Source organism: Aplidium turbinatum, chromosome 11 (assembly GCF_918807975.1).
Source record: "Aplidium turbinatum chromosome 11, kaAplTurb1.1, whole genome shotgun sequence".
Lineage (NCBI taxonomy): Eukaryota > Metazoa > Chordata > Ascidiacea > Aplousobranchia > Polyclinidae > Aplidium > Aplidium turbinatum.
In genome coordinates this window covers 21183907-21205425 of record NC_137482.1, presented here as the reverse complement: position 1 = coordinate 21205425, position 21519 = coordinate 21183907, and the positions used below count along the sequence as shown (strand labels likewise).

Genomic DNA, 21519 nt, shown 5'->3' with positions numbered 1-21519 from the left:
GGAGTATTGTTAAACAAAAGGAGAAAGGGTTTGGTAGTTTCACTTTTTAGCTTGAGCAATTTTACCTGGTACCGTAACGTTTTTAAAATATTCCTATTCTCAGACAAACCCTAAGTAAACATGTACACAATATTTTACGCACACCAACGTCTAAGTGTGACCGCATTATTTTAGTTCAATCGCGTGAGTATAGTGACATAGATAAGGTTTCTCATATCCGGGACCATGGAACGTTTTGCATCCTCTGATAACAATATGAACACCATTATTGTTACGCCTTGTTCATTGTTACGACAAGGATCTAGTTAACTTAGTGGTTTTGATATTAGGGCCGGAGCCAGACGCCCTCCTGCCCCCGTAGGTAACACGTGACAGGAAAACAATATTTATGGTTGATTTGTGGTACAAAACTTGATTATGGCGAGCAGAAAGTTTTTCATTCTTGAAGCAGCTTTTGATTTGTCTTAAGATTAAAGATATTTTTGAAATCTATAAAAATCAACCAAAAGAATCAAACACATCTCGTGTGCAGTGACGTTTTACAGGCTTCCTGGCCTTTAGGGCGACGCACATCCGTTTTTAACGGGGGAGGAGCAATCGAAACGTTCATTCATGTATTCGTTTTCTACACAGAAATGTTGACTCACGCAATACCGTAACTTTTAGTTGTCAGCATGATTTGGATGCGTTAAATCAACGCAAAATATTTTACCTTTTCAACAGGAAACTGCAGTGGAAATACCGTTGTGATTGTCCTCAGTAGTAAACAATTTTACGTGACGGTTTGCGTGTAATATCTCATTATTTTGAAAAATGAAAAAGCACTGGTATGCTTGCAGCCCCATTATTACTATGATTGTGAAGGTTATCTTTTTTCCAGTAGAACCTTAATCCTGTAATCTAAACAACCTTCTGCAGGGCCGTTCAGAGGATAATTTGAGTCGTGTGCCAATGACATCATATGGCTCCAATGAAGACACTGCTTCTAAAAACACACTATGTATCTAAAGAATACGCGGTGGTTCCTTCAAGTTTGGGACCATCTAGAAAGATTACTGGCCGCTAAAATCATTGCGGCCCGGGTCCAAAAGTACCCTTCGATCCCCCTGTGTCTACTGATTTTCGTCTTGTTCGAGTTCTTCCTTTTGTGAACTTCTTTGTTTTAGAGTCTAATCATCCCGGCAACATAATGCAAACACGTGTGGGTTTTAAAAAAAAAACTTTGATTGAAGATAAACTTATACTGTAAAGTCATAAAGCTGGCTTAAAAAAGTAAACGGGTATTATTGCTGGACTGTTTCTTTGTGCTAGTTGACAGTATAGACTATAGAGACTGCATTTTCAGTAGGAACTCGGTAGCTCACTTGTTTTCTTTCTGGTTTAAAGTAGGCTACAGTAGTATTTGACCGTGATTTTTAGCAGTAGATGTTCATTGCTGCGGATTTTGTGACAAGTTTTGGAGTTCAAATACTGTACTTTCAATACGGCTTTTTGTTGTATGATCAAGGACAATCAAGTTCGCAGCATCGAGATTTGACAACATTTTTCCAACATAACATTATTTGTTTTTCCATTTGCCCCCTTCTGCCTGAGTCATAGACATAAGCGTTCATTGACAAAGCAAAGATTGTAGCCTACTCATACCAACAACAAAGCATCTTTTCACAATGAATCAGGTCACAGTGGGTGATAAGAGAACTCGTCATGTGGTCGAGAAGTGATATCAAAGATTTGAAAAATAATGGCAAGCCAACTTACGCTCGTTGCTCAGTGACAGATTCTCATTCATAAAAACTTCCTCAATCACTTTTAGATTTGTTTGTTCATGCGTAAATTTGTAACTGTCTGAATCATCAAACAAAAACATGCTACAAAAACCCAACATACAGAATGAAAGCTTTGCTTCGTTGGCAACCTGTTCCCTCGTGACTTATTCCCGCTTTTTTCCCACGTGTTCACACTTTTTAGCCCAAGTTACTGGATTGTTCAAGCGGCCACTTTTTTGAGTAACATGATGCGCGGCATCGTATTATTAATACCTCTGCATCGATTTACCGAAAAAATACAGTTAAACTTCACATACCAAACAATTCTCCTGGGATCTTTTGAATTGTTAACAGTGAAAGCTTGACACAGCAAGAAGTATTTTCGGTTCTTTTCATGTAAACTGTTTAATTGACAGTTTGTAAACTTAGTCTTTGTTTCACATCCGGCTCAAAGTGTCTGATTAACAGTAAAAACAAAACGCTTTGATTCTGCTTGGTTGATTCAAAACTTTTTCGCTACCATTTACATTTAGCCTACTTAACAGCTGAGAAAGGTCACATTTAACTTGAAGAGAAAGACGATTTTTTTGAATCGGCATGCCTGCTAAACTTAACCATCAAAACGTTTTCAATGATAAAACCCCAAACCAAGGAGAGTTTTAATTTTAATGTTGTCGTTTGTTTACTAAAAACTACTGAAACAATATATTATATTCAAAACTATTTAAGCCCTATTTTGTCCCCACTAATTAAGCCTCTAGGGTGGTCAATTCTTTCCTTGTACCGACTGTCTTCACTTTTTTCTCTTTATCATCGTCCATCGCATCTTCTTCCTTATCTGACCTTGTCTCTCTTATCCTTCACTTGTTCTTTCTATCTTCTTTTTTGACGTCTCCGTTTCTGTTTGACGTTTAAAAAAACTGGACCCCGCAGAAGATTTTTCTTTGCTTATTAGTTTTTTAAAGCATAAAATAATTTTGCTATATTAACATCATACTTATTTTTGTTGTTCCAGATGGTTTATTTTACTGCTACTTTTCCATATCTCGTTTTGATCATATATTTCTTCAGAGGAGTAACTCTTGATGGTGCAGTGGACGGGCTGGCATTCATGTTTACCCCTGACGTAAGACAACGTACTTTGTATCGCCTCTTGTTGTGAAAACCATTGTTCTGATCACTTGCGTCGAAACAATTTTCATTTATATTGTGCAGGGCTATTATGCAATTAAATTATGTGTTTCATGTGCATTTTCATCATTAATATTACAGTTTTTTTGTAATATATTTGGATTTATGTCTTACACTAAATACTACATTTTCAGTGTGAGCAGGAGTAGCTTATAGATTCCTGCAAGTTAATATATAATAACCTTAATCTTTTACCCGCTAGATGTCGCGGTTGAAGGACCCCGAGGTATGGCGTGACGCTGCAACACAGATATTCTTTTCTCTTGGCTTGGGCTTCGGCGGTGTTATTGCCTATTCTTCTTATAACAACATGAAGAATAATTGTAAAAGAGATGCTCTTCAAATTTCCTTGATCAATTGTGGTACCAGCATTTTTGCCTCCCTGGTCATTTTCTGCATTCTTGGATTCAAGGCTCACCATCGATCCCAGTTGTGTATGGACGAGTAAGTATCTAGCCAGAAAAATCCGTCATTTTTACATTGATTCAACGTCTGCAGACGTACGTACAGACGTTGAATCAATGTAAAAATGACGGATTTTGCTAGCTGGGTAGCTGTCGGCTTTGCTTAAGTAAGGATACGAGAATTCAATCGGTGCTAGTTTTTTTTGCGATTCATAAATAACGATGTTTCTCAAGATGACACAGGTTACTGGAAGGCAGTAAGTCTATGGTCGCATTTTCTAACTCTGAACCATGCTTACTTTTGCTCCGTTGTAAGCGAAGTTGAAAAGGTGTGTTTAGCTTTTACAGACGACAATACTCAATGAAATGAATGAGGGTGTGCCACTGTTTCATGCAATACATCACATAGTAATATCCAAACACTTAGTTATGTTGCGTCTTGCAGCGTCTACATATTTTTTTTCTTTCATTGTGTCCTAATCACTTCTACAGCAGGGTATCATACAAGAATAAAAACAGTTTGAATTTCGGAATTTCTAATTATTTAGTTACAGAATAAAGGTACAAAACGTTCATAAAGATTTCAAGAAGTAGCCTATAGGTAAATTGAAAACCTATTGAGTAGCCTACAGAACCTAAATTTTTAAATTTGTTTTTCAGAAACATTGTAGATATTCAAAATTTCTTCAAAGCAATGCCAAGCCATTATCTAACTCTCCCCGTTGAACATATGGCCAGAGAAAATTATCTTTCTCGTTTTGAAGTGATTAACCACACCCTGGAACATCAGCAAAATAAATCCGAAGCGTCAGCAAATTTATTTCTGGTAAATTAGAGTTTTTTCTGCCTTGTACAATCTAAATTACCAGATTGCTTTGATCCTTTGGTTCCTAATAAGGGCAGATCTGTGTGCAAACTATGATTAAAAGCAACTGAGCAAGATGAGTTTCGAAAACAGATGAAATGTATTTTTGCCTGTCAACTTACGAAAAAAACAAGGTTTCAATGAGAAAGAATTGTCTGACTCATTTCAACGCGTATCAAACTTTTTTTTTATGTTTTCAAAAAAAAGTGTTGTTATTGTCTAAAAGTACGTGGGCCTCGTGTGATAATTCCTGGACTATTTGACGTGGTATAAACGGTAGATTTTGTTTCTGACATGATAGCCAGTATTGTACCATGTCATCAATTTTAAGCTATCGTTTGTTGTTGTTGTTTTTTTTTTTTATTAGATCATTGTTTTTTAATTAGGTTTATTTTTCTACTAACTGAACATTTTGCTTTGATATTGCAAGCTCACTTCGCAGAAAACTGGTTCTTTGACAAGTTGTTTGACGTAAATTAAATGAACAAAGTCTGTTGAGGTTTTTTGTGAAGACTTGTAATTACGTATGTTTTCGTTGAACAGGCATGGCAAAACTTTTCTGCTGGCCTTGAAGATTGTTCAACAAAGAATGAGTTAAGCAAGGTGAGTGAACAAATATTTGAGCAATTTAGATTTTAAAAATGTATTTGCTTCCGTTTTCATTAACAAGATGAAATAAATTGTTTTGCGGTTTTTATCAAAATTGTCCAATTGTAATGGGTTGAGGAAAACGCCCTCCAATGCAGGAGGCGTGCTTCTGATGACCTGTCAGATCCCAGACTGCGAAATGCGTCGTTTTTACATTGCTACAGACGTTGGATCGAAGTAAAAATGACGAATTTTGTTGTCTGAGATAAAGCAAACGCAGAGGCTTAATTGATGAAGAGAATGGGCGAACGTCCGACTGTGGCAAGAAAAATGTAAATGTTCAATCTCCTATGCATTCAAGCTTTGTTAAAAATAAAGCACAACAAAATATTGTTTACTGTCAAATGGTCGCCTGCTTAGTGCTTAGTCTACGTTTTTCAATGTTCACAAACTTTAGATTTTTGAATGCATGAAGTTAGAAAATTATCGTGCGACTATCAAGAAAATGCATTTTGGAATTTGTTCTCAATTTTTCAGGCCGTCTCTGGTCCTGGGTTGGCTTTCATCGCCTTCACCGAAGCAATGATCCATATGCCTGGGGGGCCCTTTTGGAGCATCATGTTCTTTTCAATGCTGATCAATTTGGGACTTGGATCGATGTTTGGGACTTTAGAAGGAATTGTCACTCCATTGCGAGACCTTGGGTTGAAGATCCCAAAAGAAGCCATTGTTGGTAAGTTTATGCATTTCAGTTTGTTTATTTCACTAACTTTCATAAAAAGCTAAAAGTTAATCTTTCAAGGTTTTCTGCTAAATCTTATGAGTTGTTATTGACGTACAAAAAGATTCATAACTTCAAGACGATAGGCCACATTTTCTTCTGAAACGTATGAGGTTGAAGTGCGTGGTAGGACTGGTAGGCCTGCATTAATTGCTTAATTACTTAAATTATTTATAAGTTTGCTCATAAGATGACATCATAGAATGACAACATTTTACATTATCGTTATTAAAATTTAAAGTTTGTACTAAAAACAGCACTCCAAAGAGAATTAAATGTAATATGCTTTTGTATAGCATCAACTAAGACCCTAACTGAGATTTGTCACTGTATACCTCGTGGACTAGCTCGCATTTTCTTGTTTTGTTTAGCTATGCTATGGTAACCGATCCTTTGCATAGTTGATTTACGATTTTATTGTTGATCTAGTTTGTTTTTGTTGTTGGATACATTTATTTGTTACACAAACCACTGATGTAGGCTATCATTTTCATGCTAAGCTTTGTGTGCTTTCATTGCATTTGTATTTGATGTTATTTGCTTTTTACTTCTATGGAAACGGTTTAAAAAATCGAAAAAATTAATACGTAGGTGAATGTAATTGTACGACTTGAGTGAAAATAAAAACTCAACTGTTGTTTTCCAGCTATCCTTTGTCTCGTATCGTTGGCGATTGGCCAGATATTTACCCTGAGATCTGGACAGTATCTCTTGGATATTTTTGACACGTATGCTGGAACTTTACCATTGCTGATGATTGCGTTCTTTGAAACTATAGCCGTCGCTTGGGTTTATGGTTTTACAAAGTAAGTTTTTTGACAGAAAATTACATGTATTGTGCTGATTTTGGCGTTGCCTAGTCATTGATAACACGTTCAAAAGCGTGACAAAGCTTTAGTTTACTAAACTTTTCAAGAGAAAATGTCATCGATGACGAGTGTGGAAACGTTGGTTGTGGCGCTATTTCTTCAACGCTGTTTCTCATCAATCTTCACTCTTCTGTTTCAAAAGGAATGTTGTAAGAAACATAACTTGACTTTATAAAAAGATCTGTTCGATCGTTCCTCTTAGGTTTTCTGACGACATTACCCACATGCTCGGGGAAGCCCCAGGAATCTATTGGAGAGTGACGTGGTGTTTTCTGTCCCCTCTGTGCATGATCGTGCTATTCGGGGCATCAATCATTTCTCTCATGGTTAAAACTCCACAATATAAAGTCTATGATGCACAGACAGGTAATAACAGGCTCCAGTATTATTCAATGTCCTACCTAACGCTGGATGAACAGTAACTCAAATCAAATTTATGTTTTATTTTACGTAGGCAATAGAGGCGCAGACATTGTTAAGTGCTAATTCTAACAAAACACCAAAGATAACTTTATAAACAATTCAACGCCATTGTTCTTTTCAAACAGTTTAACTGAAGTGTTGTAACCAGTGATGTGTATCAATATTTCTTCAAACTAGTTGCATCTTTAATGTAATATACGTTTAACCTAAATTTTCTCAAATTGTGAACATCCCATTGCCAAGGCATGGTTAGCGTGATTCGATCGAATTCTCCTCCTGCTCATAACCGACATCTTTGTGATCAAAACTCTTCTTCTAGGATCCGGAGATGGTAAACTTGATTATCCAGGATGGGCAATCGCCTTCATTGTAATCCTTATCTTTATAAGCATCATATGGATTCCAATTGTTGCTTTTCTACGATGGAGAGGTGATTTTATTACATTTCAAAATTTACCTTGTAGTGTTTATAAATATGAATACAAAATTATTAGATGGGATCTAAACTTACTTGGTGTTTTAAGCAAAGTAACTATTATAAAAGAAATTTTTAAGTTAAATTAAGCTTACCATAACAGCAGTAGCGGCGCCACGGGGTGGACTGGTGTGGACATGTCCACCCCACTCCTATTTAGGGTCAATTTTGTAATTCGTCGAGATCCGATGAGAAAACTTGGGGGTGTATGCAGGGGGTTAGGGGGGCCTAGTGACTTCGTCATAAATTAATTTCAACTTCTTACATATAAGTTACTTTTGCAGCATTGACATTAGAAGAAATGAAGAATCTTTAATTGTTATCGCTTTGTTGTATTGATTGATTGTAGTCTAATTTTACCATTTTGCGGTGATGGCTTTTATCACAGCTGAGACACAAGCTTTGCAAGACCTAATAGACAAAGGTTTTGATGGGGCCACCAACATGTCAGGCAAGGATTGAAGGCGCACAGCAACACCTAGTTGCAGCGGGTGCCAAACTGTCGGTATATTTTTATTGTTTTGCACAACGATTAAATCTTGTGCTTGAGCACAGTGTTGAAAACGTAGCGACAGTCAAAACAATTTTTGAAACAATTGGTAACATCTACCACTTTATGGACTGTTCTCCCAAGAGATTTTTTGTACAGTAGGCTATAAAAAGCATTTGAAAAAGGAGGGAATCATGTGTGGAAAAATTGCATTGCACTCGTTATCTGATAGGCTACTAGATGGTCTGCAGGTTTAGATAATCTGGATGGGGTTATTAATGTAGCCTATATCCAGCACTGCTGTCAATGTTCCAACAAATGTCAAACGAAGGTAATAGTGTAGCAAATGGTTTGTTGTTCCGCATCAAGCAAACTGAATTTGTTACTGCTAGTCTTATTCCTCATAAACGATTTTCGTTAAATAAACAGGCTTCAGATTATTTAAAAAGTGAAGAAATGGATCTCACCACTGAGGTTGCTGCTATCAACGACTTGACAAGAGCATGTGACTCACTGCGTTCAGAGGAAGATTTTAACAAATTGGTTTTCAACTCATCGCTGTTTGCGGATCGAAATCAAATTAGGCTACCAGTGAAACCACCACGCCGGCTAAGCGATGCCGCTACCCACAAAGCCATTTCCGAGATGGTCCGATATTATTGACAGGTTGCAACAGTCTGTGCCGTGGAGTGAATCTGAATCCATTACAGAAAAGTTAAGAAGAGACTTTTCTTTATCCTTTAACAGAATGCTCAGTGAACTTAAAAAGCGTTACTCGGAACAACCATGTGAATTAATGTCAAATGCAGCTGCATTTTATTTCACGCACATGTCTCCATCAAATTTGCCTAAAGTTGAATATTTAGTCAAATTCTATAATTTCGATTAAAATCAGGTTGGGCAGCAATAGGATCTTCTTTTTTTTTGAGGTCAGCTAAGTTATAATTGTCACAAGTGGAAACTAGAATTTAAAAAGCACCAAAGTGGATTGACCAAGACCGCGTGGTTGTGTTTGTCTTCACTTTTGAAATTGTGTGGACAAAACGATCTTAAATCATTTGTACAGCGATTTGTTTCAAATTATTGCTACTTTGCCCATGACAGTGGCGTCTTGTGAACGTATTCACAGCAAAGTTAAGATAATAAACAATTATCTGGGAGCTGCCATGTCATCACAAAGACTTGAACATCTGGTGCAGACCAGCAGTGAGCGAGACATTGCCGATAACACTAATCTTCCAAAATTGGTGAAACTTTTTAAACTGACCTGGGAGCGCAAAATAAAACTTTAGTGCAGTGATTCTTAACCTATGGCTATGGGTATTTTTGGGTAGGTAATAGCTAAGTTTTTTAAAATTCTGTTTAAGGGGCCACCCAATAAATTTTTATGAGGCCGCCTATCATTGCAGCAGCTCCATGACATAAAATAACGACAAGCTTGCTAAAATCAAGATCGTAGTCGGAAATTCCATGGACCGCATAGGAAATGTATAGTGCAGCGTTTGGCCCCATTCTATTCTTTTGTTCATAATTTAGAGTGCGCTCAATGGAAGACAAGCTTTTACCCCCTTTCAATTTCCTTTGTTTATTTTTCAATAAATTTCACAACCGAGCTGCAGTGAATCACTTCGCAATCGGTAATCTAAGTGACCATATTTTTTGCGGTAGCATTTTACCTCGAAATATTTTTGTCCACCCCACTCATTTTTGGCTGGCGCCGCCCCTGCATAACAGTCATGCAGGGTGTCAAGCAGTCGTGGCGTAAAAGCTGATACAAACTTTAACGTTTTGTCAGTGAAAATTTCTATTATGGTTAGGCCTAAGTGGTAAATCCAATGGCTTTACAAGAAATGTCTTACACTTTGTTTTTCAACATTTCTTTGTTTTTTCTTTTTTAGGTTACTTACGATACATCACAGCAGACTCCTCGTCCAAAGCTCCAGAGGCTAAACCTTCAGTATAAGAAAGATACTACCAGTGGCGTACGCAAGGGGGAGGGGGATGAACTCCCACAAACTCTGAAACTTTTTAAATATTTTACTATTTATTATGTCATTTTGCATAATTTTTTACCTTCTATTTTTCATACTAATTCCTATTTTGCCAAGAAAAGTAGGTTGCCATAGCTGCATGACCTCATTCTAAGAATAAATTCAATAATCCCCTTTACCACATAAAAGTTTCTGCGTACGCCACTGGTCACGGCATTGCATTTTCGCCACCTTAATGTTACTTTATTATACTATTACGTTGAATCTACAACATTGCTTTTTGATAAACACTTTAAGTGTCTTCTCAAAGCCATATCTCTCATCTTTTTGGTATGGGATAATCGAATGTTAGGGTATTAAAAATGCAATTAGTTTCTTTCTTTTCCTGTGGACTGCTACCTTTTCGAGGTGGAGAAGATTGTGTGCTTCGTTGATCCTTAGAGCTATGCTGGCCGGAGTTTGTACTCCTGGAAGGTCCAACCATGCCTGATCGGTCAAAGGGGTAGAAGCCAGACCAAAAGCAGTCTTCTCTCCATTTAAAAACTAGTCTATAACACCTGAACTATGTCTGAATCAGCAAGCAGTACCCAATGAAACAATGTTTTGTCTGCTATTGATATGCATGATTGCCATTGCGTTAATGCTCGCAACTGCACTGAAGAGCCTAAACAGGCCGGTTTTGTATGCATTTTAAGCTTGAAAAGCTATTTTGAGGTTGCTTATTCTATTCTATAAGCAGAGGGATCGACAATCCCAACGAATTTTAGAGCTTGAGATTGGGCAAAAATTTGTGAATAAGCAAATAGACATGTTCTTCTTTAAATGGCATAAAAGCGACAGTGCTATCTCTTGTTGCTTGCGTGTTTTTTTATGTCGTCTAGATTTCGCACAAGAGGCCTAAGCATCTGTAGGTAGCCTACCTGGCTTAGGCAGCTTAAACATCGTGTAAAAATGTAAAGTTTTTATTGGGCTGAAATTAACTGGAACTTTTCACTTTTATTATGGAAATAAGGGGTCTCTGATTGTTATCTTTCTTGGGTGGAGATGAAATCGATTTTTGCATAACTTTTCTAATGGGTCAAGGAAGTCTATTCGAAAATATTCAGCTAGGACTGTTGGTGTTGCATTTGTGTAAAGTAAAGCGTAAAGCAAACGTTTTTGTATTTATTGCAATTCTATTCGTACGCTTGGGTTGGATTTTGTTTTTGCTAATCATTATTTATTGTTCCCTAGACATGTCCAGCTTTTCTCATGCGTCTTATTGTGTTTCAAAGCCCTTTTTTATAATTAAAAACTTCTGACTACAAATAAGCTTACTAATAAGTTAGATTTTGCATTGGAAGAATGGGGAATTTCCCAGATTAAAGTAAGCTTGTACAGAACACCTATTTCTGCGTCAGTGGTTGTATTATTAGCAGTTTCTCAACTTTTTGCTTCTATTTGGATGGTGGAAATTTTAAAAAAGTGGTTAGTCTACACATTTATTCAACATAGGCTATTCCCATTTTTAAGCTCTTAACCAAGCGGCTTCAAACGTTGAGGCAGGTGGACACTTTCGGCAGTAATTTTTTTCGCCGCGACCCAAACTTATCTTCTTTTTTGCTGCTCACTTGCAATCTCGCCTTGCGCTTCTGGAACTTCTCTAAATGTTTTGCGGCCAAAATTCAATCCTTTTGCGCGCATGGTTTTAGAACCACTGCTTTATGAAATCAAAATGCAATTGATTTGTCATCAAAACGATTTCCTTTTCAAATTCTGTACAGTATGGTTAAAAAATCTAATGAAAATTGTTAATGTTGCCAACAGATTCTACAGAGTGGTAGTTTAAGTTGACATATCCACCAATCCGCTATTTTACCAGCAATCAATCATGAAACCTCCAAACAATTGCCATGTCTGCTTTAAAGGCTGAACGTGTCAAAGTAGTTGTCATTTTGTATGTTTTAGTCGCACTGCATAAGACCTTTTTAAGTAAATTGTTGACTTGAAAAGCATAAATTTACTTTTTTATTTATTTGTAAATACGATATTGCTGTTTTTCTGTAGGCTTGCTATATTTTGTCGCATTATGACTTTGCTGCTGTCTTTAGCAATACCACCAAACAAAGCAATATACAGGTTTCATTATTCCAATAGGTCAAAATTCTTATCCGCGAACTTGTTAAAGGAAATTCATTTATATTACAAAAGGGAACCATGTGGTATTTGAAAACAGTTCTTGGCCTACTTCAAGCCGTGGTTGACATCCGAAACTGACTTTACAAGAACTTATAGCGGACAAAAAGCAACTTGATTTTATCCGCGAGCTGTCTTTTAAGTTTATTTTACAATTTTTCTCCCCAGAAAACAAATCAATGAAAAAACCAATTGATTTGCCCTCTGGGTCTTTACTTAACAATCGATTGTTGTTGTGTTGTCACAATGTGCTAGTGTGGTCACGTTTACATGTTACTTCGGAGTTCACGTAGCCAGTCTGTTGATCAATGTTAACTGGGAATCGCTTTGCTATTAAATACAAACTCGCAGTTTGTTCGAGCCTGACGAGTGCGATATCTAAGAAACTTTTCACCAAATAGTGAAAAAGTTTTTGGCAGGAAGGTGTTAGGAGGTTTGCAATCGTTTTTACTTCGTTTCAATTCAGGGATCGTTGTGCCGTTTTTTTCTTCATCAAAGGTTGGTTTTAAAATCGTTCACCACAGTTCTATGCAAAAACTGAACTCCTTTTAGCGCCAAAACGCAACGTTGTAGCGAAAATGTGGTCATTGGTTCAGCTGGGCCCATTTAATTACGTTTGCTCTATGACCTACACCAGTACTGTAGCGTAAAGTAAAGGTAAATCCGACACTTCATCTAACCATCGGGGAATTTATCATTATACTAAGCCATCGGCGCTAACGAGAGTGACCAGTACCTTTCGGTCGTCTTTCCTTTAGCAACTGTGCCCAACCAACGTTTTTCAACAAGCAGCTGAGACCAAGAGTCGAACCAAGATTGCATGATTGTTTTGATAGAAGATGTTTAGATAGGAAAATTAATTGATGCGAGGAAACTACTAAGTCATCTTACAAACTCACTCAATTTTTCAACATCTATTTCATACGAAATATCAGACTCGATTTGAAGATAAACAGAACTAGCACTAACAAGGAAAACACGTACGGTAATAACATATGACACTTCACACACAAACCTAAAATTTGCTTCTTTGATAATAATTCTATGTTTATTGGAAAAAGCTAGCATAAGTACTAAGTAGCCAACTATAACCAGATGAAGAAGTCAAATTACATAAGCTGCTACTACTGTACTAATGCTTACATAAGCCATTAAAACATATGCGCAAAACAAAGACATCACAATGCCTTTCCCGAATGTTTATAAAGTATGAATAATTACTTGAAGGTTAAAAATTACCAAATGCTACCATTGAAATGACGGGGCTGCAATGGAAATGCTTCATACGACACGTGGACGGTATTGTTTGAACGGATGGATCTCACTGCAATGAAGTAACGTAACAACTACAATTGATGATATGAAAAAGCAAAAATATCAAGATGAGTGGCTGGAATCAAGCGAGAAAACGTAAACACAAACAGGTTCCGTTGCCAAATTCACAGCTGTTAATTTCTTATGAAACGAGTTCAGCTTATTGTGGCATTCCAGATTACATGAAGACAAATTCCCAATCTTCTTTTTAAGTTAATATTTTCAACTCTACATTAACAGAGGATAACCTTGAATAAGTGGATTACAATTGAAAATATTTCATACGCTAAAAACAACCAATCAACGCAAAGATGAAACTAAGCAAGCTGCGTCGTTGCAGCCAGGGCAATGAAGTCGGAGGGATTTTGGCGCGTCCAAGGTCGTTGGAAAAAAAAGACCAATTACGGCTTGATAAAAAACGATGAACAATCAATTTTTGTTTGCAATCTTTTTTCAAGATATTGTTTCTTGTTTTCCGTCTTGCGCTCTAAAACTGTACCAGAAAATAAAAATGTTTCTTCTTAGTTTCTGTGACGGTTGCCGTTTTAATTTCGAGCACAACTTTAATGTAGTTGAGTTTAAGAAAAAAAATGAAACGGACAAAAATTAAAGAAAATCTGGCAACCCTAAAAATCTGACAACACTGAAGTCGGAGTCGGCCAGTTATGAACCGAAGAGCCAGAGGCAACCCTAAAAAATCTGACATTACTGAAGTCGGAGTCGGCCAGTTATGAACCGAGGAGCCAGAGTCGTATATTTCGCGTCCGACTCCACTGCCCTGTTTTGCAGCTCCATAATTCAGTTTCTGAAAATAAAACAAGATTGAACACACACGCACGCAAATTATTTGACAGGAATAGCGCGCAAATAATTAGGAATTGACAGTACGTCATGAGGAGGGTATCCCATGACGTAACAAGCACACTTTTCATTGAGGCTAATTACACAAATAGAATTTAACTTGCTTGTATCACAAAGAATGAACAACATAGCAACGACAACTAAAAAGTAACCACAGCTTAAGTTAGCACCGACTGGTAGCAATGTTTCACAAGGAGACAACTGTGCTAAACGTTTCTCCAACTCAAGATTGTGGACAGTTTTTACACAAAGTAGGTTAAGTTTAACTGATAATTAAAAATTAGTGAAGAAGGTACAACTTTGTGACAAAGTATTAAATCAATGAACAACTAATATAATGTAAAGACGCTACTTGAAAGCTACCAGCGCTGGATGAAATAAGCTTGGTCGATCATTGTCACTAAACGACAGATAATGTTTGATCAACATAAAACGTACTATTTGGTCGGATACAGAAATAAGATTAATAACTTTTCAATAACAAACACGAGGCACCACTGGTTGTCCCACAAGCACACGTGGAAAGATAACACACAAACGGTCACTCGAGATATAACAGTGATTATAACTTTCTACAATAAATTTTTTGTGTGGTACCAAAAAATTCAGTCAGTAAATCAGTTCTTTTTTGGGATGTAACATCTTCAGACGTTAAAACAATGCAAAAAGAACTGCTTTGCCAGCTGAAAATAAGCTATTTCCACGAACATGTTCTTTGACAGTATGCGGTTTGAAATACTACAAAGAACTAATAAAATATTACAGTTAAAGAAAGTTATTTTCAATCAAAACTCTTCCAATCTACGTAGTTTTAACGTTATTGTTACAACTTTACCAAGACAAAAGCAAATAATATTTTACAGCTGATGAAGACATTGATGCGTTGTATGAAACTGTTAATCCTCTTTAAATCTCGTCCTCTTCTTCATCCTCTGCAAGCAAGGAGACGCCGTTGGTAAGAGGAGTTGTAGAACTGTACTTTTCACCTCCGGAGATGGAGTCGTATCCATGGGAGAAGGAAGGATCAAGTGTCCCGCGGAACTTCAGATACCTTCAATATATGACCACTGAAGTTGCATAAAAATTTAATGGGAAAAAATTTCTCATCGTCAAAACATACATTTCCTAATATTATGGCGTCTCTCGCACCAATGCCATGGAAACGTAAGGTATCGTTTCAAAGTATGGCGTCACAAGTGAATGGGCTAAGCTAAGAATGAAACAAAATGACTTACCGCATGACAACAAATCTGCTGGCATAAAATTTAACGCTTGCACAGTATTGTATTTCTTCGCTTCACAACCGCAATGCACAACATCATGGAATAAGTTGTCTTATCGTAAAATTATCACAAGCACTTACTTGTACATGATAAAGTAGACAGCTCCAACAAAGCAAATCGCCGCTGCGACATGCCAAGACCAAAACATCGTGATGAACATCAAGTTCAGCTCAGCAGGAGCCACTGAATTACAATCTGGAATAAAAATAATGATCATTGCAAAACAGGTTTGTATTTAGAGATATGGCCTTGCTTCGGCCGCTTGACGTGAGTGCAAAACTTACTAAAAGGCATTTGAATAAGAGAGATAGCAAAAAAGGGTGCTCAAGCTCTTTTTTGCAACCACCTCAGTACAGAGATTGTGATTAAAAAGATAAAAGGGGTTTGGTTGCTCCCAAACGTAAGGAATCTATGGCACGAAGGACTGGTCACTCTTTCTTTGCTCTATCAAGAACATTCAAGAAATTATCTTTTTGAAGACGTTATCACTAATTAACCTCGTCTTTCGAAATTGTGCTGGTAATGAGTTCGATATTTTTAAGATCATTGTTTGTTCGTGGTCATAAATGAAGCAGACAGATAAGTTTCTCAATGTTGACTAACTCGACATCCCGGCTAACAAGACTGTTCCTTTTACGTTTGCAGACGTTAAAATAAAAGTAAAGAAGAATACATTTGCTAGCTGGAATGTGGTGATTGTGAGTACAATGGCTAATTTGCTGCAGACTGCCAGCATTCACATTGTAAACGCAATTCCTCAGCATGCAGTTGACTTGAAAAATTCGCAAGAAAATGAGATGGCAACATCTAGCCTAGTTGCTCTTCAGAGAAAATTGGATAAAGTCTTCAGAATCGGAGATCGTTGATTCAGTGAATACCTGCTGTATAATGTTGGGTAATGGGTATTGTACCACTGATCCTGATTTGATTAAGTTTGTGTTTTTGTTAACCAAAAGTCGTGAAGACAGCGGAAGATCGTTTCAAAAATCGGACGGAAATACTTGGAGCCATCACCCGCAATGACGATAATTGTGTTTGTTTTGTTTTCAAAGTTGAAACTTCTGAGTTGGCCTATTCGAGCTAAACTACTTCAGTGAGTTTGATGTAGCCGCTTGTAGGCACTCGGTCTACACTCTACAGTATACCCAGACAGCAAGATTTCAACATCTGCAGACGTTGAATCAATGTAAAAATGACGGATTTTATTACAGCTAGATCTTGAATAACAAAATTCAAAGTTTAGAGATGCGTCATTGATAGGCCATGGGAAGACTACACGATTTGACAAAAACAATTATTATATGGATCACAAAAGAGCATCCCGACAGGTCTTGCATATCTTGTCTTACCACAACTGTTGGGTACGTTAAAGGGTTTGTGATTTAAATTCAAAAAGCTCACGTACACATTACCACCATGCTACTTGTCACGTACGAAATAAAATCGGAGACTTCTGATTTAATCACACATTGCCTGTGCAAGTTTAATAATTAATAAAAAATGATAGCTTGGGATTAGTGAATAAATAAAAGACTGGAAAGTTACAAATATAAGAGTGTATGAAGAAGTAAGTAAACCATCACAAATGTAGATGTAAAAAAACACATCGAAATTACTCTTCTTCGAAGAGCAAGTTAGTGTTGATATATCAAATAGAAAGACTCTTTAACGACAGACGATATAAAATTAAATTGTAAAGTTGTATACAAAAAATCCAGTTGGTACTTTCTGTTGTTATTCTATTTCGTAATTCATATTTCTGTAAAATCACTAAAATACCAGCTGCAAGGGGCAATTGATAGCAAGTTCAGACGCCCCACCATTCTGCAGCTCAACAACTAAAATACAATATTTCAACCAAAATTTAAAAAAGAAATAAGTGCATGCATTCAAATGTAAAAAAATTAGGGGTGGATTGCACAGGAGCACAGCTAAAACGAATATAATCGTTCGTCGTATTAACACCTTGCGTGGGAATCTATGGAATTGGACTTTCCATACATACCACTGCCATCTATCGAGCCTTTAGCAGGGCTCGCACAAACAACAAAATTGCCAATCCCAGCTCGCAGTCTAGCCGTTTATGAACACATAAAATGTACGTCGCCCTCGTACAAAACCAACCTTCCAAAAATTCAACGTCGTTGTGTTGAAAGTGATCGCCGGTATGGTTGACGGTGTGGTTGACGTTTGTCTCTCGCTGCATGCAAGGATCCCAAGGTTTTCCATTGGGTGGGTACAAGATGTAGGCAGCCTGTACTCCATCAGTGAAAAGTGTTAACCATTTCAAAATAATAAACAAAATATGACAACGGTTTTATTCGGACATGCAATTTGTAATGTTAGAAAACTTATGGCTGAATAATACATAACCCAGACAACAAATAAACTGTTTTTTACATTGATGCTATGTCTGCAGACGTTATATCAATGTAAAAGACGGTTGATTTGCTGTCTGGGAAGTGGAATTATAAAAGTGATTGGAAAAAAGGTCTTCAACCTCGAATGCTGGAAAAAGAAAACGTAACTGAAATAATTTTGTTTAGTACATGCTTGTTATTCATATGCTTCTAAACTTCTAAACATCTTTGTGTTGTTTTAGGTATTTAAACAAACGTCAGCCATAGAATTGGTCAAAGACAAATAACAGTTACTATTGCACAAATATCTGCACTTACATAGACCCGTTTATATAGATCTCTAAAGCACTATATGTCTAGTAAAAACATCTCGTTGACACTTATATGTCTAGTAAAAACATCTCGTTGACACTTACCTGCCAAAACCACGTCCCTTGCAAGATAAGCAAAGTAGCAGTGAGCATCTCGAAAATATGAAGCAACTTCCGTTTGTTCATGACCAAACACTGCAGGAAAGCCACAAGTGCGCCAGGCCACACTGATAGCACCTGGGATCAAATTACACGAAAGATTGTCACTGAGGTGATACCGGTAACACATGGAATCATTTCCCATCTTAACTAAATTACATTTTAACACAGTAGATTCAAAGACACAGATTTAAGCATTACATGAATTAATTCTATTATTAACTCAGATTTCAGAAGTTAATTTCTTCATAACATTTATATATATATGTGAGAAAAGCAGCTTAAGTTGACTGGGATGAGGCATTACAATACATAAGCCGTTTGCTGCGTCATGACAATCAAATCTCAGCTGTACCAATACACTTGCACTTACAAGCAAAATGTGAACGCGAGTGTCGATGTTAGAGCGGCCATGCAAGTGAAAGAAGAAAAGATAACCTTCGATGAACAAAGCCAAACTTCCAAATAATCGATCGAATCCTTTACAAAAGAACGTTTTAAAAGTTTTTTCACATAGTGTGAAACTAGCACTGCATAACAATATTTTGTTAATCTGTGTGACAAACAAAGAACTCAACTTTGGCTTTCACACTGGTGCTGGACTGGTCATATAATATATACGGTACTGTATGATATTTCCGCTTACTTCTAGTTCAGGATTTGGGAAACAAAAGTACTAACAAAATGTCTAGCAAGATAAACTTTGACCCCTATTCATTCTTCAAGTACCACAGAAGGTTTACATTAAGACCGGGTCAATGAAAGCCATCGGTATTTCTTACATGGTATTTTTTATTTTGTGAAACAAATATGATACAGAAAGAAGGCTACGTGTAATGATTCTGAACACACTGTAAAACAATAACGACTGAATTACTTGAAGGAAAATCATTTTCAAACTGAAAGTACATACTTATGTGAACTGAGAATTGATTTACCAGCTGTTGTGGTCAAATGCATTGACAATAAAGTGAAATGTTATTTGTTATTCAAGAGAACATCAATTTGTTAAACATAAGAAAATCAATGTTATTTTACCTGCAGGAACAACATGATGGGCAGTGTAGCTAATAATATCTGCCAGCCCTGATAAGCCAAAGAAGAAATACATGGTGGCGTGTTGCCAATTCATTGGGTGGGTGAGATCTCCGTTAGGTTTGTGCAAATGACCCATTGGCGCACCAGGGTAAAATAGTTCAACTAAAATTCCTGAAAACATATTATTCATAAAGCAGAATCTGACATACCTTACTGCATATTAATGCACTTTTATAACAACCACAAACAACCATGAGCCTCAGCAATAAATTTATTTTTGAAGTGACATATATATACAACATTAACTTGAATAAAATTGGTTTGAGTAAGAAAATACTCTTGCTAATTGCTCAAACTGCATCTTAGCATGCAACTTTGTTGATTTTGTAAGTTTGCAGAAGCTGTCCACAATACATAAAGTGTGTTGACCATAAACCAATACATTTAAAAGACTGTAAATTGAGAACATATGCACAATTATGTTACTGAAATCCAGAAGTACATCCTTTGTGTTGTTAGAGAAAACTATCTGGGTAAATAGATAAAGATGCTAAATATTTTATTCTTATAAATACCTGGACAAACAGACAACAAATAAACGACTGACCTATAGATATAAACACCACTTTTATCACTCCTTCAATGACAATGCCTGAACAAGGAAGCCTTCCCCGACAGCAGTAAAACACACTCTTCCTTCCATTATTATGAGATCTGAACACAGCAAAACAAATTTGATCAAATTTCATTGTTTTAAACATACCGTGACAGAAATCTAAGTATAAAAACAATTGTAACTAACACTTGGAAAAATGTTGAGATAATACACAAAATTGAAGTCAATTCATACAGCAATGGTTAAAACTATGAACTAAAATTTAACTTGGTTATGTTACAATCGTGATAATCAAATCAGTCCACAAACATCTCATATTGAAGTAAAAACTGCTGAGACTTATAGCGTCATACGATACATCAACAACAATAGTGCGGTACCGTTATAATATTATTATTATTTCAGTATGTTACAAGTTTTGTTTGAGAATTATTAAAATAAAGTTCAACCAGCCTCATGTTTAAAAAGAATATATATTTCGCTACATAATGAGCATCTTCAGTTCTGCAAACAAACAAACAAATTACTGCAATGAGTGCTGCATAAAGGGAAACTATGCTGTAAGCCTCTATAATCAAAATTAAAATGATAAGCAAAATTTCTTCAATATTTACACATTAAGAAAGTTATTTACGTCATGGGATATAAAAACCAATGTTTAAAGTGAATAAAAACCAAGAATGGATTTGGCAAATCTTCTCTCGTCATTCTTGGTTTTTATTCTTCACTTTAAACATTGGTTTTTATATCCCATGACGTAAATAACTTTCTTAATGTGTAAATATTGAAGAAATTTTGCTTATCATTTTAATTTTGATTATAGAGGCTTACAGCATAGTTTCCCTTTATGCAGCACTCATTGCAGTAATTTGTTTGTTTGTTTGCAGAACTGAAGATGCTCATTATGTAGCGAAATATATATTCTTTTTAAACATGAGGCTGGTTGAACTTTATTTTAATAATTCTCATACAAAATTTTCGATGTGATCAAGTCAACCGCTTCTTGCTGACGGTGTGCCAGGGTTAGGTCTCGGTGTCTCAGAAGACATTCACTTTATCAGTATGTTACAAGTTAATAAACCTTTTCAAATAGGAACGGGAGAACTTGAATGCGTAGAAAATACCAAAGATAATAAAGAATGTTCCTGGAAGAGTATGACCACCCCAACTTGCCATATCTTTATTTAGAGCAGAACTGCAAAAAAATCCTTAACACAGCACCTAAAGAAGAAGTTCATGTTATTGGTATGCTTATCTACATAGAACACTGTTTCAATGATAAAATATTAGCCATGACACAAAAATGATGTAGACATTGCCTAGTATTTGTGTGAAATTACAGCTTCTCTAATTTAATGTCCAGAGGCGCATCCAGAATGTCTGCAAAAATACAATTCCACAAGTATTATATATATACAATATACATCTGATTTTTGTGCTGCTAGTTACGGAAAACAGAATAGAAGTACCTGAACCTGGGTGCAACCTATTTCGTCCACTCAAAAGATCGAAAAAACTAGAACAAAGCCGAGGTTGCTGATTAGAGTTGCTGCAAACAT

The 21519-nt window shown here is 36.4% G+C and overlaps 2 protein-coding genes across 2 annotated transcripts in view; one reads left to right on the top strand and one right to left on the bottom strand.

Annotated features, from left to right (window-relative positions):
• The window catches only part of LOC145780055 (sodium-dependent neutral amino acid transporter B(0)AT3-like), a 29054-nt gene extending 16681 nt beyond the window's left edge, over nucleotides 1–12373 (top strand). Inside the window, exons 6-14 of the mRNA XM_082591767.1 lie at nucleotides 2782–2892; nucleotides 3160–3401; nucleotides 4022–4187; nucleotides 4770–4829; nucleotides 5352–5547; nucleotides 6242–6401; nucleotides 6667–6830; nucleotides 7207–7317; nucleotides 9751–12373. Coding sequence (XP_082447893.1) covers nucleotides 2782–2892; nucleotides 3160–3401; nucleotides 4022–4187; nucleotides 4770–4829; nucleotides 5352–5547; nucleotides 6242–6401; nucleotides 6667–6830; nucleotides 7207–7317; nucleotides 9751–9815 — 1275 coding nt within the window. The 3' untranslated portion in view covers nucleotides 9816–12373. The remainder of the gene's footprint in view (nucleotides 1–2781; nucleotides 2893–3159; nucleotides 3402–4021; nucleotides 4188–4769; nucleotides 4830–5351; nucleotides 5548–6241; nucleotides 6402–6666; nucleotides 6831–7206; nucleotides 7318–9750) is intronic.
• Nucleotides 12374–12916: 543 nt separating this feature from the next.
• Nucleotides 12917–21177, bottom strand: LOC145779424 (transmembrane protein 45B-like). The gene is made up of 8 exons (XM_082591011.1): nucleotides 21042–21177; nucleotides 19952–20058; nucleotides 19345–19515; nucleotides 18680–18786; nucleotides 18253–18384; nucleotides 17601–17730; nucleotides 15557–15671; nucleotides 12917–15244 (listed from the first exon to the last, which is right to left on the bottom strand). Exons 1-8 carry the CDS (start codon nucleotides 21134–21136, stop codon nucleotides 15100–15102), a joined length of 1002 nt encoding a protein of 333 aa, XP_082447137.1. The 5' UTR covers nucleotides 21137–21177; the 3' UTR covers nucleotides 12917–15099.
• Between the last annotated feature and the right edge of the window lie 342 nt (nucleotides 21178–21519).